The following is an 18,452-nucleotide window of genomic DNA, read 5'->3' as shown; positions in this document are numbered from 1 at the left end:
TGCGACTGCACGAGTGCTGACTTCCCCATGCATAGACAAACCAGCTAAAATCTCCATTTCTTCCTGAACTGTCTCAGCAGCATTATGCCTTGTGCTCGGTCGGCCACTATGGGGTCTATCGTCTAAACAACCCGTGGTTTCAAACTTAGAAATCATTCTCGCCACAGCTGCATTTGTCAATGGACCTTTACCCATTCGAATCCCCTTCCTATGGCGATAGGATCGTAACACTGAACTAGCACATTCCCCATTCTGATAATACAGTTTCACTAAAAGTGCCTTTTCAGGTAACGTCAACATGCTGTGACTTCTGGCGCATCTGATTCTCTCTCTGATTACAGCTTGTTTTATACACAATTGTCATGCGCAGTCACTGACGTTTTGCTGTCCAGCGCCATGTCTGACTTTTCTTTTTGTTCTAATAAAACCTCATGTCATTCCAAGCATGTGTGCCAATTTTTACCTCTCTATCTACATTATTCCGTGGTTTATTAAGTTTTCAAATTTATACTGACTTTTTGATCACCCGGTATATTCTGGTAACACACACCGCCCATTTACAGAGTATGATCTGCAACACGATAGTTGTGAGCTTGCCTCTGTTTTACCATATGTGCCATTTGAATTCTCCTTGTCAGTACCAGTTTTTCCCTGCACTCTGTTTCCTCCCCTTTTTGGCTTGTTTATTATATTTTTCCACTCAGCTCTGATTTGCCAATTACTCTCTCAGCCACCAATTACTCTCTCAGCCACCAATTACTCTCTCAGCCACTTCCATGTTCTCAGGTTTTCATGTATTATCTGTTACTGATTACTCATTCTCTCACGTGTCCTGTCTAGTAGCTTTTCACTTAACTGCAATCCTGGCTGACCTTTCCTGAACAATTAAACTACTTTTCTTACCATCCTTTACTTTGCTGCTAGAAAAAGGAGCACTGGGTTCCAGGCACTAGTAATTTTATGCTTGTTTAAATGTTTACATCAATTGGTACTTGGTGGATAGTTTTTTCTCAACTCATAAGTACTTTAATCATATACAGATTAAAAGACGAGTGGGTACTTATCAATTTCTGAGAGAAAAAAAGAAAAAAGAAGCAGGGCAACAGACAGAAAAGGTGGAGGGGTGGAGTAAAATACTTAACTCTTTAAGCATCTTATTCATCCCAAAGAGACTATAAAAGCCAGGTGAAAGTTTTCTATTCAGATATAATGTGACCTTCCAATCACTGTTCATATAATTAAGGGTTTACAAACAAAACTGAGTCTTTAAACAATGTTTTTTTGACTTTTAAATGATTTTAGTTTTAAAATTCTAAGCTCACATAAAGGAACAAATGTTCTATGCTGCACAACTACTCAGTGACTGAAAAACTTAAGATCCAACATGCAAGAATCTTACTCAAAAACTTAAATTATCTAACGAAACTACAATAAATTATAATTAATAACTTGCACAGTATTATTCAAAAAAATGATGTATAACAATTTTGTTATACTGTCTGCATCTTACCTCACAATTAAAGTAAGTTGAACAATCAAAGAATTATTTGATTTGTTTGTGGTGTAAACTGTCTATACTGCTCTAAAGTTGAAGTACTTTAGAGCATAACAATTCAAGGATGTATCTAAAGTAGGTGTAGTCCAGATACAGAGAGACACATTGCCTGAATATTCTACACGAGGAGAGATAACACTGTAACCAGAAACCATTAAAAACTGCAGAGAACAGATAAAATGTGTAAAAAAAATGGGTAACTTATTAGGAACATCTTGACCCTGATAAATCTTGGATTTTATGCAGTAGATTATACATTTATTTAATTGTATTACATTGTAATAACACAAGCTGGGCAAAATAAAACTACCTGACAAAAATAGTGAAGCACCCAGGAAGGGAGGAGGCAGCGAAATGAATCATCATAGGATCAGATTAAATGTGACTTTATTTCAGCGATTACACAATCAAATCAAATTGACAAATAATTTCGCATGTGAGCTCACTTAGCAATATTACGTTGCACTCCTTCCGGCCCAGATACATGTACTGATTCAGTCAGGAACGGTAAAAGCTGTTGTATTCACTTCTGTGGCAATCTGGTCCACAACTGTTTTAACTGGTCCACGATACAGTGGTTACTGGCAATGGGACAAAACTGACATCTGAGTTGGTCTCAAACATGTTCTATAGAAGACAGAACTGGAGATATTCTTGGCCATGGGAGTATCTCAACATCATGCAGGAATTTCACAGAATATGTGTGACGTGTGGGTGAACACTGTCCTGTTGAAAAATGGCACCATGGTACTGTCACACAAGAGATAACACATGACAACAGAGGATGTCCATGATGTACTGTTGTGCTTTCAGTTCCCTCAATCACAACTAGCTCTGACCTCGTCATATGCGATGGCTCTCCAAACCAAGATACCTGGAGCAACACTGCTGTGTCTCAACATAGTTTATAGCACAGAAGTTCAATGACATCCTCAACACTGAAATAACTTTACATCTATGACACTAACTACTACTACTACTACCTTTTGCAAAATATTAAACCACCATGATCAGATTTGATCTCCCTACTGAAAATTGAGCAAAGACCCATTGTTATTGGCTGAGAAGTGAACTTTTTTTCAGAATATCATTGCTCAGTAATAACTAACATATTTCGTTTATTAATACATGCTATGGAGTCCAGACCATTCTGCTTATTTCCTAGGCTTCTAAAGTTTTGGTGGATAATTTTAAACTGTGTTGTGATTGCTGGATCATATCTGTAGATCAACTGATCAGATTGTCCAGCAGACTCTACAAGTTTTCCTACTCCACACTGTTATGTTCTCTGTAGATGAAGCTTGTTGTTGGAGCACAGTCTCAGAGAGATGTTGTTCTGATGTTGCTCAGATGAAATCCTTGGCACACATACCACTCACTAAAAAACTTGCTCTCTTTTACAACTGTGATGTTTTTGAATTTTGAGCACAAGTTGTGCAATCATTTGTTTATCTTCATTACTTTTGGATCTACACACAACCAACTGGAATGCTATAAGCAATTGCTCTGGGTATGTGCTTATTAAACCATGTTTTATGTCCCGACTGTTGTCTCATGATTGTCATTTGTTCCTCCGATTATAGTGGCAACATCAGAATCAGATACTGTATAAGACAGCTCTCCTGTTTCAGACGGAACCTTGGCAACTAAATGAGCAATATGATGCACATTATCTTAATTAACAATTCTATTGTTTCTTACTTACAATTTTAATTTTCTTTGGGATTCTCCTAAGGCCACCTGAGTACCACTTATCTGAATGAACTATTCTTACAGCCTATTTCAGCATTTTCTACTTGAAGACTAAATATGCACACCATTTTACATACTTTTCTCAGTATACAGTCTCAAAACTGTTAGTTAAGAATAAAGTCTTGGTTCAACAGACAATTTCCACAGATTATAAAATCAAGAGATTTTATTTCATAATATTAAAGTGCAAATTATTATTTTGTCATTCTTTCCACTATTTTACAGCTGAAAAACAAAGCACTCAATTACAGTGACTACATGAATTCTGCAAACAGGGCACACAAAATCCAAAAAATTTACTCCCAAATTAATATTTTTAATTTCTTGCTAAATACTGATGTAAAAGTTAAATAGTGTGGCAAAAGTTAGTACCAATAACTATATCTAATCTAAAATTCCATTTTAAAAAGCAGATAAAATGTTAGCGGTGTTTGTGGGTCACTTCATTTATTTTTAATTAGTTATGATTTTACATTGTATTATAATGAACTTACATTTTGGTCTTTGACCTCTGATATCACAAAGTGACACTATTCGACGAACAGCAGAAACACAAGAAATGGCCTTGTTGAATTCTTTTTCTATATTCTCATTGTACCATTGCATCCACTGAAAATAAAAATAACATTTTTGAAAAACAAGTTTTTCCCTTGTAGTACATTTGTCAAATGTAATAAAAAGGGGAAAAGATGATGAGCACATGCTAAGGACCTGTACACTTTTCTCTTTCTATTTTACTTTCACCAGGTATGTTTATATCTTGCATTCAGTTGATTCACTGGACTGCACCTTTGCTGCTCTACAGGCAACCCTTTTACTCTCCCTGTCAAAGCTGTCATTACATATGTATTTCCCCTTGTCTGTTGCTATCTTTCCACATCTCACTTCACCTTACTCCTCATATTTTCCACTTTCTACTTCTCTCACTTGTGGTAAAATACTGGAAGTGCATGCTATGAAAGAGAAAGCACTTTCAAAAGCTAAGCCACAGCCTCCAATAAGATGGTTAGTTTATATGAAATACTACACCACTCTAATCAAAGTGTTGATATCTTCCTTTGCACCTCTGAAGATGTTACTCCCAGCACTTTTCAGCATCATACAAACAATGTATAACAACCATTTGTATTGTTCCCCCCACCACCAAGAGTATTCTTGTAGTAACTGTACATGTTTTTGGCTCAATTTTGTCATGATTATTCCTACTTCTTGTCACTTTGTCCTAATTTTCTTTGTGTATTGATTAATTCCACAATTGATTAATTCCACATTCCTTAACACATGATTAATTTTGTTAATGTCTTGGAAATGTATTTTTAATTTCTGTAAATAGGCCATCCACCTTACTGTAGATTGCAGATTACCTGTGTAGATATGACTAAGTTTCCACAACTTAGTCTTTCACCAGCGACATGAATCATCCCACGTTCCTGTAATACATTTATATCCTAATCACTCTTCTGTTACTTCAGTGCAATTCGTAACACCACTAGCTTTTAGTAGCAGTTATTAGGCAACCAAGAACAGAAACAGATGTGAACTTAAATGACAAGTTTTACTGTTTTCAGCATAGCTTTTCAATGTACTGTCATAGACATTTTGATACAACAAAGATGCACATTTGACACTATATAACAAGTCAGAGAAAGGCAATGGCAAACCGCCTCCACTTGGACCTCGCCTAGAACAGTGATGCAGCATTCTTGTGTCTGCTCTCCAATACTCATTCCCTGAGTCTGAGACTACTTTGACTTCTGACATTTTCAAGTACAACTACAATGCAATGACTTCAGCTCCCTATTGCATCTGCTGTTAATTTAGAAATTAGTACAAGAGAAATGCAGAATTTGATGCCCGTATACAAAAAAAGGATTCACTGACCATACACTATAAAATATGTAACTAATCTCCTCCACCTCCACAGAAATCCAGCAAATATATTTATCATCAAGCAAAATTTTAGAGCTTTTACTATATGTGCCATATCACAAATTAAAATCATACCCGACCAGCATGTAGTCAGACTAATGTACTAAAACTTGCTATATGTACAATACATTTATAGGCTGCTCTCACCCATGTATGCAAATGATGCTCTACATGAAGGCTGTCAGCATTTCCTCATCCCATATTATGAACAATAAAGTAATATGTTGCTATCATATGATGGACTTCACCAAATACATAATCTTGTCTTTGTTGTTAAGCCATTCCTTCTTCCAGTGGCACACTACACTGGACTGACACTACACCACAATTACCACATTATTTTTAAGCTGTTGCAATTAAAAAGCATAACTTACTTGGTCTACCTGTGGATATGGAGCTAGCATAAGTGGCTGACCCTGTGTTCCAGTTTGCATGTGACAGTGAAGAGCTTCAGTGAGAAAAGGCATAAATGGACAGAGTGTCTGTAAAAAAGTTTCAATGCACTGCATAAGAGTCCAACATGCAGCCTGAGCAGAAGTGCTTTTTGGTGACTTCAAGAGAGGTTTGGTCGTTTCCTGGGGAAAAAAAATAAAATAAATTAATACAAATAGTTCAAATATTTAAATTTTTAACAAAAATTAGTTTTACAAGCCATTGAGTTAATAATTAAAGCTCTTGAACAGACGAGAAAGCTGGGTAGACTATACAAAACACTGTTCATAATCTTCACAGACTTCCAAACCACATACCCTCCTACATGCAGATCTACCATGCTAGACAAAGTCAATCAACTTAAAGTGGATAAAACACTGAAACTTAATTGATAGTCCCTTACAAGTTCAAAGTCATGTTTTGCAAAAAACATTAAAATAACCACATCCAAAACCAGGTATAGACTGACATTTCAGATACACAAAAATGGCTAGAGTATAAAAAGTTTAACCACCTTGTGACGAAGCAAGCTGGGATTTTTTTCTTCCCCTTTTGTTTTGCCATCTACCTCCTTAAAATTCATTTATTCAATTTTGATTAATTACTGTTAACATACGTGAGTATAAACTGCATTTTCATAAAAGTGAAAGGTTAGCCCTCAGTTTTAAAGGATATAACACCAGATCTAATTTTGTGCTTAGTTTTTTGTATGTAATTGATTTTCTAATTTATTTTGACTATTCCTAGTTAGTATCTTTCATTATAGGGTGAAATCAGAAATTGTTTTGTATTTTAGAAAAGGTTTCTCCAGTCTCTCTCTCTCTCTCTCTCTCTCTCTCTCTCTCTCCCTCCCTCTCTCTCTATGGCTGTGGTCAGAGACCATGTAACGTTGCAGAGGAATTGGTGGTGCGAAATATAAATCCGTGCCACACTACTGACATGACTTGGTGGTCACTAAAGAATAATATAAAATTAATTACAGTCATTTTAAAAGCCCACTCATTTTTTATTTTCTGGTATAGTACAATAGCCATAATATAAAGGTACTTGTAAGCTTTGCAATAATAAAAATAACTGTGTGTTAAAATATATCTTTATGTACCATGTTCTTATTGCATTCCTTACAGTTCACCAAATACGTCAGTTTAAAGAAGTGATGATTTGTAATCAGATTCTGGCTAATTACAGACACACAATATGTGCAGAATTGACCTTATCTGGAAAGGTAGTTACACAAGACGAGAATTCAATGCTCATTTTAAATACGGCAAAACATGAGCCTGGTGCCCTTTCCATTAATTCAAATGTTATCTTTTATTGCAATACTCAAGGAATTAACTTTCTGATTGGCCGTGTGCCACCAGATACGTAATGCAAAGACAGTATCATTTCATTCATCTGTAATATGTGTCCTATACACTATACCGGTCTGCATTGACAGGACATTTGTTAATGGAATCTAATGTACTGTTGTACCTAATTTGTGTCTGTTTCTTATGTTTTATGTCCTTCCGAGCAAAGTGGTGGGACAGGACAGGATGGGGAGGTCACTCTCTCTCACACACACACACACACACACACACACACACACACACACACACACACACACACACACAGAGAGAGAGAGAGCGAGAGAGAGAGAGAGAGAGAGAGAGAGAGGGAGAGAGAGAAATGAACGTTGGTGGAGCAGAAAAAAAAAGGCAAATTTCATGTAACTTCCATTAACCTTCTTGTGTAAGGTTTGAGGACTTAGAATAGATCAAAGTTCATGTAGGGAATAAAGTAATTTCCATGTGATGACTAAAAATAGAACATAATTTGTGAGAACTCAGCAGCTAATGCAACAATAGGCAGAAGCACGGTTACACTGTTTTTTCTTGTTAACTGATTGTGAAGTAACTGTTAAAGCTGCAGTAGTCATAACTGGGCAATAGATAGCCTTATTAAATACCTTGACAATACATTTAATTACATATTAATATTTTTAAATAAATACAGGTTATTGAAAAGACTGCCAGACAACTACACATCGGTCATGGTCACTGACATCATTGTCACCTTGAAATTTGAATTAGGAGAAACAAGTATGCAGGAATTTTGGTTGATAGATCCAATGGCTGAATTACTGAAAAAATTTGAGTTAATGTTTACAGCTGTGACTGAACAGCTAAAGACCAGAAGGCTATGGCTACAGAACCGGTGAAGACTTTAAAGGTATCACAGAAGCAGGAAGAGCTTGCATCATGCTTACTGCACTTGCAAAAAAACAGACTAACTTGGCAAAAGAAAAACTGCCAAGTATCAGGACAAAGGAAAGTGGATGGAGGTATTCTGCGGGAAGTGCGGAAATTAACCAAAAAGGTTAATGGATTACAACAATAGCATTCTACATTCTGCCAAAATGCCCAATTGCTTTCAAGCTGAAAACTAAACTCCGTCTGACAGGCTCTCGGAAGATCAAACAGTACTAACCAACCACCATGTCATCATCAGTCATAGGTGTCACTGGATGTGGATGTGGATGTGGACATGGAGAGGCAGGTGATCAGCACACCACTCTCCCAGCCACTGTTAATTTTCATGGCTGGAGGTGCTACTTCTCAATCAAGTAGCTCCTCAATTTGCTTCAGAAGGGCTGAGTACACCCTGTTTTCAAGCAGGATTGATAATTTTGCGACAACACAATGGCAAGCTTTGTATGAGCAATTTAAAATGCAGGGAAATTGCTTCGCACAACTCACAGCCTGGACATCTGAAAAGAACACTCAAATGGTACAAATGTTAAATACCAGGAGACAAAAAGCTGCAGGAATATTTTCAAGGGAAATTAAGAACGAAATAGCAAAAGACAAAAAGGCTACCACTACAGAGATGGTGAATATTTCAGAGGTCACACAGAAGCAGGATGAACTTGTGTCCAAGCTTATTGTACTTTCAAAAAGATGATCCCATAGAAACTGAACTGTAGAACGGGGGAAAAAAAGGGGGGGGGGGGTGTAAGGATCCATCCAGATGGGGTTATGCTGTAAAGAAAGAAATCACTAATGTTAAAAACATCCTACGGGATGATCAGTCCAAACCCACATTGTTTGGAAAGTATTCCTTTTCTGAACCAGTGATATGTAGAGCACAACAAATGACAACCAAGCAGTCTAATACATCATTATGGTATACTACATTCATTCAACACAGGGGTCACATTCCTATATGCTGCGATGCTGCTGGAAGGAAATGAATATATCTGGTAATCCAAGGGTGTGGTACTGTCATACACAACTGAAATATCAAGGAATATTGTGGTGAAGAAGCTGCACTGTAGGAACACAACCCACATGTCGCACATATGGGCACAATTTGTTTCAAAGACCATTACCACTCACTCTTCATATTTAATAATGTCATGTTTTTTGTAAATGTTGAACCAGTTCACACTGTCTCTTAATAAGACACAAATATCATGTTTAACTAACTTCAGAAAGTCAACCTTTAGATACACTTATGTCTTCTCCATAAATGAAATTGTTATAGATTTCCTCATTTTGAGCTAAAATTATTCTGGACTTCCTCTGTATAACTCCACATAATGGTTGACAATTTATAAACTTTACTTCTAATTTACCCTCACTTACTAGTTCCTTATATTTATATACTGTGGTGTAACAGGTTTTTCCATCTCTTCCTTGGAACCAGATGAAAGAAGTTCATGTAAAAATGTTGTTTAGATAATTAGCATGTAGGGAATCTCCATTGTGCACACTTTGATTTTGCTCTGTGTAGAGACAATGCGATAAGCTTGAGCACAGTACATCAGCAAGATGTGATGCTGTCAATAGTATCTACCTGCTATGGAGGTGGTATTTATACTTTGACATCTTGGATTGACAGTGTTTTGGAAAGCACAGAGGAAGCACATCTGATGACAATGTAAACACCCAAAAAAAGCTGAAAGAGAGAGAAATGTTATTCCTTTATGTGATGTGCTGCTTCAGGTATGTTGTTCTGAGTAATAGGAGATTTGTCACCAAATATTGTAAATGTTGTATATGAGAACAATTAAAACCAGAAGAGTTCTCTAAAATACAGTTACGTCATATATTAGAGAGCTGGCGTAGAGGTGAGTTCTCTTACAGGGCTTGGCCCTCTGCAGTTGAAACGAAGGCCCACAGCACAATTAGTGGCAAGGCACAGCAGGTCCACTATATCAAAGAAACATGAGAAGGCACCATAAAGGTAAAAGCGCTCGTGAACAACAACATTAGGTGACAGATTGTTAGTAAATAAATGTAAATGTCGTGTGACTAGGGCCTCCCGTCGGGTAGACTGATTGCCGGGTGCAAGTCTTTTGATTTGATGCCACTTTGGTGACTTGCATGGCAATGGGGATGAAACAGATGATGATTAGGACAACACAACATCCAGTCCCTGATGGGAGAAAATCTCCGACCCAGCTGGGAATCGAACCCGGGCCCTTAGGACTGACATTCTGTCGCGCTGACCACTAAGCTACCAGGGGCAGACAGATTGTTAGTGAAGTTGCTGGTTCAGTTACAAACTATAACCAGAGCCATTAAACACTTCAACACATATGACTTTAAACACCACAACTGCATACCCTGCTCCTGTAAGCATTGGTTGTCCCTTTGGTTTCTTGTTTGATCATTTCACATGAAGATTGCCTTCAGGGTGTTTGCAAGTTTCCCTTGACAGATGGTAATATAAGGACATGGTACATGTTTAGTGAATGGGATCTGAGTGAGTTGTGGTGAAAGTGGAAACTGGTCTGGAGATATGAAGGTAAGGAGCTATTTTCTTCTTCTTTAATTAGAACATCAGGGGAATGAGAAACAAGGTAGATGAGCAGATTATTTGTTTGGAAGATTTACAAAGCTGTGAAAAGCAAAGTGTACTGTGTTTGTCTGACTAAAAAAACAATAATGTAACCAAACACTAGTATCTTTTTTATGTTGAGTAAACTGGGGACTTTGTACATACAGTAATAGGCTAAGATCCAAAAGTTCTAGTAAAATTGTAAAATTAAAATTATAAATAACAAGTGAAACTAAAATTAATTTTGGCAATGATCACGATGGAAAAGAAGAATATCAAAATATTATTTGTGTAAATGTTCATTTTTCAAACAATAAAAGTTACAAAGTAGGTGAATTCAAAATTGTTCTTTCAGAAAGCAGAGCTATAGATGTTACAAGTATATTAAAAAAAGTAGTCTCTTGAAGCCACAGCATTTACAAATTTACTTTTCATCATTGAAGTGTTTACAATGGAACAATGCTCTTTAGCTTACATAGTTATATTATTTGTTATTAGTAAATGAGAGAAACTCATTCAAATTATTACCAATACAGAATGTTGAAGATGCTTTGGTGTTATTTAATTGGAAAGCTACGTACCAGGTATGTGTCACAAAAATCTGTGTATATGAACGATCTCAAGGAGGATGTGGCAAGGTGTAGTTGTTGATTCTTGAAAGCAAAATTCACTGCCTTTATCATAACTGAAAGGCGACTTAGTATCCACTTATCACAAATGGACAGTGACGAAAGTGTGTCATCCTTTGCACTATCCCACACACTTTCATGGAACGTACGGACATACCTACAAGCTTGCCATATCTTGTTACATAACAGGCGATTGGTGTGACAAGTTGCAATATCGAAGTTAAGTGACATGTCTGAAAAGACAAACCAAACAAAAACACAATACAAAAATGATCTAAATTTTTGCAAAGGAAAACTGAAAACATTACTTACTACTTTTACAGAAAACTGTAAGAGAAGGGCAACAGAACGTTGGAACATACAGAATTCTTTGCACAATAAACAAGACACCAACTTATAAAACTGATTACACTGAGAGTAATAATGGTTTTATCTCTTAAGAGAATGATTAAAATGATGCTCCATACAACAGATCCAAGTTGTTATATCCTGTCTTCAATAATATTTCAAGTAGTAAGGACTACTTAATTTATTAATGCTGTTGTAGACTCCAGACTAAAGACTGGTTTGCTGTAGCTCTCGGTGGCAGTCTATTCCAATACAGGTAGGTAGTCAAAAATTGTTATGATGGAATACCCCATTCCATTCTAAGGCTGAGTGACGAACAGTCTGAATAATTTCTCTTTTTAGTATTATACTTAAAATTTTACTTGTTTTCAAACTGTGGATGAGTGATGATAAAAACTGTCATAAGGGAATGACGGTACTGTGAGGGTGTCGTCAGAATACCCAACTGTTTATAAGAGGAAGTAGAGTGGGCACCACATAATATCCTTATTACACACTGTGTGCAACAAACACTATTTTGCTCAATGACAAATTACTCAGCAATATGATGGCATAAGACAGTGATGAGTGAAAACAGAAAAAGCATGACATACACTATTGTCTGTAATATAAGAGTTCCACAGATTACATATAAAAAAGGCTCTGCCACATCTGACTTCTAGTTCATATTCTTATAAATATAAATACAGTAACTGTAGTAGTAGTAGTAGTTTGTAGTAGTAGTAGTAGTAGTAGTTGTTGTTGTTGTTGTCATTGTGGTCTTCAGCCCTGAGACTGGTTTGATGCAGCTCTCCATGCTGCTCTATCCTGTGCAAGCTTCTTCATCTCCCAGTACTTACTGCAACCTACATCCTTCTGAATCTGCTTAGTGTATTCAACTCTCGGTCTCCCTCTTCGATTTTTACCCTCCACGCTGCCCTCCAATGCTAAATTTGTGATCCCTTGATGCCTCAGAACATGTCCTACCAACCGGTCCCTTCTTCTTGTCAAGTTGCGCCACAAACTCCTCTTCTCCCCTATTCTATTCAATACCTCCTCATTAGTTATGTGATCTACCCATCTAATCTTCAGCATTCTTCTGTAGCACCACATTTCTAAAGCTTCAATTCTCTTCTTGTCCATACTATTTACCGTCCATGTTTCACTTCCATACATGGCTACACTCCATACAAATACTTTCAGAAACGACTTCCTGACACTTAATCTATACTCGATGTTAACAAATTTCTCTTCTTCAGAAATGCTTCCCTTGCCATTGCCAGTCTACATTTTATATCCTCTCTACTTTAACCATCATCAGTTAATTTGCTCCCGTAATAGCAAAACTCCTTTACTACTTTGAGTGCCTCATTTCCTCATCCAATTCCCTCAGCATCACCTGACTTAATTCGGCTACATTCCATTATCCTCGTTTTGCTTTTGTTAATGTTCATCTTATATCCTCCTTTCAAGACACTGTCCATTCTGTTCAACTGCTCTTCCAAGGCCTTTGCTGTCTCTGACCGAATAACAATGTCATCGCCGAACCTTGAAGTTTTTATTTCTTCTTCCTGGATTTTAATACCTACTCCAAATTTTTCTTTTGTTTCCTTTACTGCTTGCTCAATATACAGATTGAATAACATCGGGGAGAGGCTACAACCCTGTCTCACTCCCTTCCCAACTGCTGCTTCCCTTTCATGTCCCTCGACTCTTATAACTGCCATCTGGTTTCTGTACAAATTGTACATAGCCTTTTGCTCCCTGTATTTTACTCCTGCCACCTTTAAAATTTGAAAGAAAGTATTCCAGTCAACATTGTCAAAAGCTTTCTCTATGTCTACAAATGCTAGAAACATAGGTATGCCTTTACTTGATCTATTTTCTAAGATAAGTCGTAGGGTCAGTACTGCCTGACATGCTTCAACATTTCTACAGAATCCAAACTGATCTTCCCCAAGGTCGGCTTCTACCAGTTTTTCCATTTGTCTGTAAATAATTTGCGTTAGTATTTTGCATCTGTGACTTATTAAACTGATAGTTCGGTAATTTTCACATCTGTCAACACTTGCTTTCTTTGGGATTGGAATTATTATATTCTTCTTGAAGTCTGAGGGTATTTCGCCTGTCTCATACATCTTGCTCACCAGATGGTAGAGTTTTGTCAGGACTGGCTCTCCCAAGACCGTTAGTAGTTCCAATGGAATGTTGTCTACTGCCGGGGCCTTGTTTCGACTCGGGTCTTTCAGTCCTCTGTCAAACTCTTCACGCAGTATCGTATCTCTCATTACATCTTCATCTACATCCTCTTCCATTTCCATAATATTGTCCTCAAGTACATCGCCCTTGTATAGACCTTCTATATACTCCTTCCACCTTTCTGCTTTCCCCTCTTTGCTTAGAACTGGGTTTCCATCTGAGCTCTTGATGTTCATACAAGTGGTTCTCTTATCTCCAAAGGTCTCTTTAATTTTCCTGTAGGCTGTATCTATCTTACCCCAAGTGAGATAAGCGTCTACATACTTGTCCTCTAGCCATCCCTGCTTAGCCATTTTGCACTTCCTGTCGATCTCATTTTTGAGACGTTTGTATTCCTTTTTGTCTGCTTCATTTACTGCATTTTTATATTTTCTCCTTTCATCGATTAAATTCAATATTTCTTCTGTTACCCAAGGATTTCTACTAGCCCTCGTCTTTTTACCTACTTGATCCTCTGCTGCCTTCTCTACTTCATCCCTCAGAGCTACCCATTCTTCTTCTACTGTATTTCTTTCCCCCATTCGTGTCAATTGTTCCCTTACACTCTCCATGAAACTCTGTACAACCTCGATTTTAGTCAGTTTATCCAGGTCCCATCTCCTTAAATTCCCACCTTTATGCAGTTTCTTCAGTTTTAATCTACAGTTCATAACCAGTAGATTGTGGTCAGAGTGCACATCTGCCCCTGGAAATGTCTTACAATTTAAAACCTGCTTCCTAAATCTCTGTCTTGCCATTATATAATCTATCTGATACCTTCTAGTATCACCAGGATTCTTCCATGTATACAACCTCCTTTTATGATTCATTTAACCAAGTGTTAGCTATGATTAAGTTATGCTCTGTGCAAAATTCTACCAGACAGCTTCCACTTTCATTTCTTACCCCCAATCCATATTCACCTACAATGTTTCCTTCTCTCCCTTTTCCTACTCTTGAATTTCAGTCATCCACGACTATTAAATTTTCATCACCCTTCACTACCTGAATAATTTCTTTTATCTCATCATACATTTCATCAATTTCTTCATCATCTGCAGAGCTAGTTGGCATATAAACTTGTACCACTGTAGTTGGCTTGGGCTTCGTGTCTGTCTTGGCCACAATAATGCGTTCACTATGCTGTTTGTAGTAGCTTACCCGCACTCCTATTTTTTTATTCATTATTAAACTTACTCCTGTATTACCCGTATTTGATTTTGTACTTATAGCCCTGTATTCACTTGACCAAAAGTCTTGTTCCTCCTGCCACCGAACTTCACTAATTCCCACTATATCTAACTTTAACCTATCCATTTCCCTTTTTAAATTTTCTAACCTACCTGCCCAATTAAGGGATCTGACATTCCACACTCCGATCCGTAGAATGCCAGTTTTCCTTCTCCTGATAACGACGTTCTCCTGAGTAGTCCCCGCCCAGAGATCCGAATGGGGGACTATTTTACCTCCAGAATATTTTACCCAAGAGGACGCCATCAACATTTAACCATACAGTAAAGCTGCATGCCCTTGGGAAAAATTACGGCTGTAGTTTCCCCTTGCTTTCAGCCTTCGCAGTACCAGCACAGCAAGGCCATTTTGGTTAGTGTTACAAGGCCGGATCAGTCAATTATCCAGACTGTTGCCCCTGCAACTACTGAAAAGGCTGCTGCCCCTCTTCAGGAACCACACGTTTGTCTGGCCTCTCAACAGACACCCCTCCATTGTGGTTGCACCTACGGTACGGCCATCTGTATTGCTAAGGCACGCAAGCCTCCCCACCAACAGCAAGGTCCATGGTTCATGGGGGGAGGGAGGGAGGGGGGGGGGAACACAGTAACTAAGAATTTTGAATAATTTGTTTCATTTATTGATTTAGCCTCAGGCATTATTTTGCCGTCCACCCCCCCCTCCCCCCTCACAATCAATAGAAGTTCAAGTATTGAGTATTGTGTTTTACCTATGTTAAGTTACAGTCCATTTGCGGAGAACCTGTTAATTTTCAAGGCCATTTTATCTACATTTTCCAACGTTGAATTTCTCCATTGGACTTGTAATGAAACTGGACAATTCCTTACACTCACTTTTAGTAAACAGCATGACAAATCATTTTAGTAAACTACACAATACACTAATACTGAATGTACGATTTGTTACATATTACACCTATCACGTCATTTATGTTAATTTATAAGAAATGCTTTTGTAAACTGCCTGCATCTAATTAGTGATAATTCAAGAATATTTTGTGCAGAATGGATTTTCATTCTGCAAACGATTGTGCACTGATATGAAACTTCCTGGTAGATTAAAACATTGTACAGGAACTCGAACCCAGAACCTTTACCTTTCATGGGCAAATGCTCTACCATCTGTGCTACACAAACATGACTGATGACCCGCTCTCAGTTTCACTTCTCCAGAACCTCATCTCCTACATCCCGAACTTCACAGTTCTCCTGAGCACTTACATTGCATGACTAGCATTCCTCGGAGAAAGGATACTGCGGGGACATGGTTTGGCCACAGCCTGGGGAATTATTTCCAGAACGAATTTTCGCTCTGCAGCACAGTGTACGCTGCTGTGAAACAAATGTATTGTAAACATGAAATAAATATGAAGACAGAGAGAAGAAAAAACCTCAGCATCACATGAAGTGATACATCTCAAGCCATCCCAGTTGTTAATATTTAGTGTCAGCCATCTGCTGCATATGAACTCAGTTTTTTAAGTAACATTTTCAAACTGTTCCTTTTACATGAATATTTCAGAAAATAACTATTAAAATCTCTGCCATCATTTGCTTTCTTCTGTCTGCTTGGTGACACAATTTTTAGTGAGAATATTTGAAAACTTCCTATTTGGGAACCATACACTGTAATAACTGCAAATGACTCTTCCAACAGCACCAATAAATGGGCTCCCAATTGTCGATTTAAGCAGAAACTATTGGTTTCAATACATTTTAACTTTATGTTCCCCCTCCCCCCACATTCCTCCTTTCTTTGTATTTTCCTTACAAAAATTTGCTGCTAATTTATACTCCTCTTTGTTTAACATATTGATTTCTGTATTTACATAGTGCTCAGACACATATAACATCTTCCTTTTGATGTTCTACATTTTGTAAATAAATAAAAAGTTCAATAACTTTGTTTTTCAGTCTACTATAAGTCCAATCCAGCATGGATAGCTCATTCAAACAAGTTTCTTTTGTGTGACATTCCTGGTTCATCTGGACTTCTTTCATAGTAGTCTGCCAGAATGATGTACTTAGTCTTAAAAAAGATTTACTCCTTACATCAGTAATCACAGCAGTAAACCCAGTAATTACAAGAATTCTATCACTCATACAGCACTCCCCCTTTATTTTTACTTATCAGTTCAGTGAATCTATCTTTTTCCCGTTCTGTTAAGGAGTAGATCATGTATTGTCTATTTCCACTCCCAATAACAGCAATTGGCACAGCACCATAGTGAGCTCCTCCCAAAGTCAGCAGCACCCCGGTTCTTGGTTAATCCTTATAGTGGCTTTGTTCATCCAGGGTTTGATTGTGCCACAGCATTTCCTCAAAGAAACTACATTTGAGTGCGAGGTTGCTGGACTTAGTGTCAATAAGTGTTTGGCACCCGAACTAAATGGTAGTCCCCACTTAAACTATGGACAAACAATACACAATTGCAAAATGTGGCATACTGTTGTCATCCACAAGCATTGTACACTGGTAGGATTTATTGCAGAGAGAGGAAACCATATACCAGACAACAGTAACCAATAAGGTGGTGTGTCGAAATCATTGTATTTAATTTTCATGGTTGGTAGGAGTTATGCCAGCATTCTTCACTTCCACCCACTCATCCTGTAAACTACACTTGGCCATGTGCCTCAGTGTGAGTCACTTCTATGAGTGAGACCACAGATATGTTTTAGGTAATTTTGGCTGCTGTATTACACCAAGTCTTTATGCTTAACTCCCATATGCTTCTCAAAGCTGGCAGAACATTGCACATTCTTAAACTTCTTTATGTGCTTCAGCACTCTCAATGACTGAGTAATACTTCGTATGATATGAAACAAGATTAAAATATTAGAAATAAGTGGAAAACTGTCTTCATACTCACTTTGAATATTTTGTGATAAAAGGCTAAATCTAAGTGCATCTGTTCCACACTCAGGAATTCCTGCAGGAAAAAGTTTCTTGTGTCCTTCAAGTGTTTTCTGAAGTTCATTTTCAGATAAAAGTCCTGCCCTGAAGTTTTCATGTGCTTCTTCCTGCAAGTCCTATAAAATGGAAAAGAAACTAGAAATATTACCTGTCAAAGGTCTAAGGGCCAGAAGAAAAACAAACTACTACTACTGTTACTACTACTGTTACTACTACTACTACTACTACTACATTGGAGACAAGGCCTGTCTACACAGCAGCTAGCTTCATTTTCTCCATTGGTGATCTTGGCAATGAGTCATGATAACTGAGTGACAGACAACACTGTAGCATACAAAGTCACACTTGCTGCCAAAGGGCTGTCCCAGTGGCAAGACTGGTGACTATAACTTTGACACCCTATAGCATCACTTGATGACATCACTGGACATGCATTCCTATCCTCAATTTGTTCCTCAAGACACCCTCTTACAATCCCTCAAAGTTTTTTGGTATCATTTTGTAACGCCCTCTACATCAGAGAAATGTTCTTAGCAAAAATAGGTGGGCATGTTGCAGACCTTCAAGAATCTTACTCCATTTGACAATCCTGGGAG

The 18,452-nt window shown here is 37.6% G+C and overlaps 1 protein-coding gene across 3 annotated transcripts in view; it reads right to left on the bottom strand.

The window, feature by feature from the left end:
* Positions 1-18,452, bottom strand: part of LOC126187494 (valine--tRNA ligase-like) — a 196,204-nt gene that overhangs the window by 92,676 nt on the left and 85,076 nt on the right. For all 3 annotated transcript variants that reach the window (XM_049928626.1, XM_049928610.1, XM_049928618.1), the window contains exons 12-15: positions 17,813-17,972; positions 11,077-11,357; positions 5,611-5,811; positions 3,802-3,916 (exon numbers count right to left, since the gene is read on the bottom strand). In XM_049928626.1, the coding sequence (XP_049784583.1) occupies positions 3,802-3,916; positions 5,611-5,811; positions 11,077-11,357; positions 17,813-17,972 (757 nt within the window). The remainder of the gene's footprint in view (positions 1-3,801; positions 3,917-5,610; positions 5,812-11,076; positions 11,358-17,812; positions 17,973-18,452) is intronic.

This window comes from Schistocerca cancellata, chromosome 1 (genome assembly GCF_023864275.1).
Source record: "Schistocerca cancellata isolate TAMUIC-IGC-003103 chromosome 1, iqSchCanc2.1, whole genome shotgun sequence".
Classification (NCBI taxonomy): domain Eukaryota; kingdom Metazoa; phylum Arthropoda; class Insecta; order Orthoptera; family Acrididae; genus Schistocerca; species Schistocerca cancellata.
This window is presented reverse-complemented; position numbering and strand designations above follow the sequence as displayed.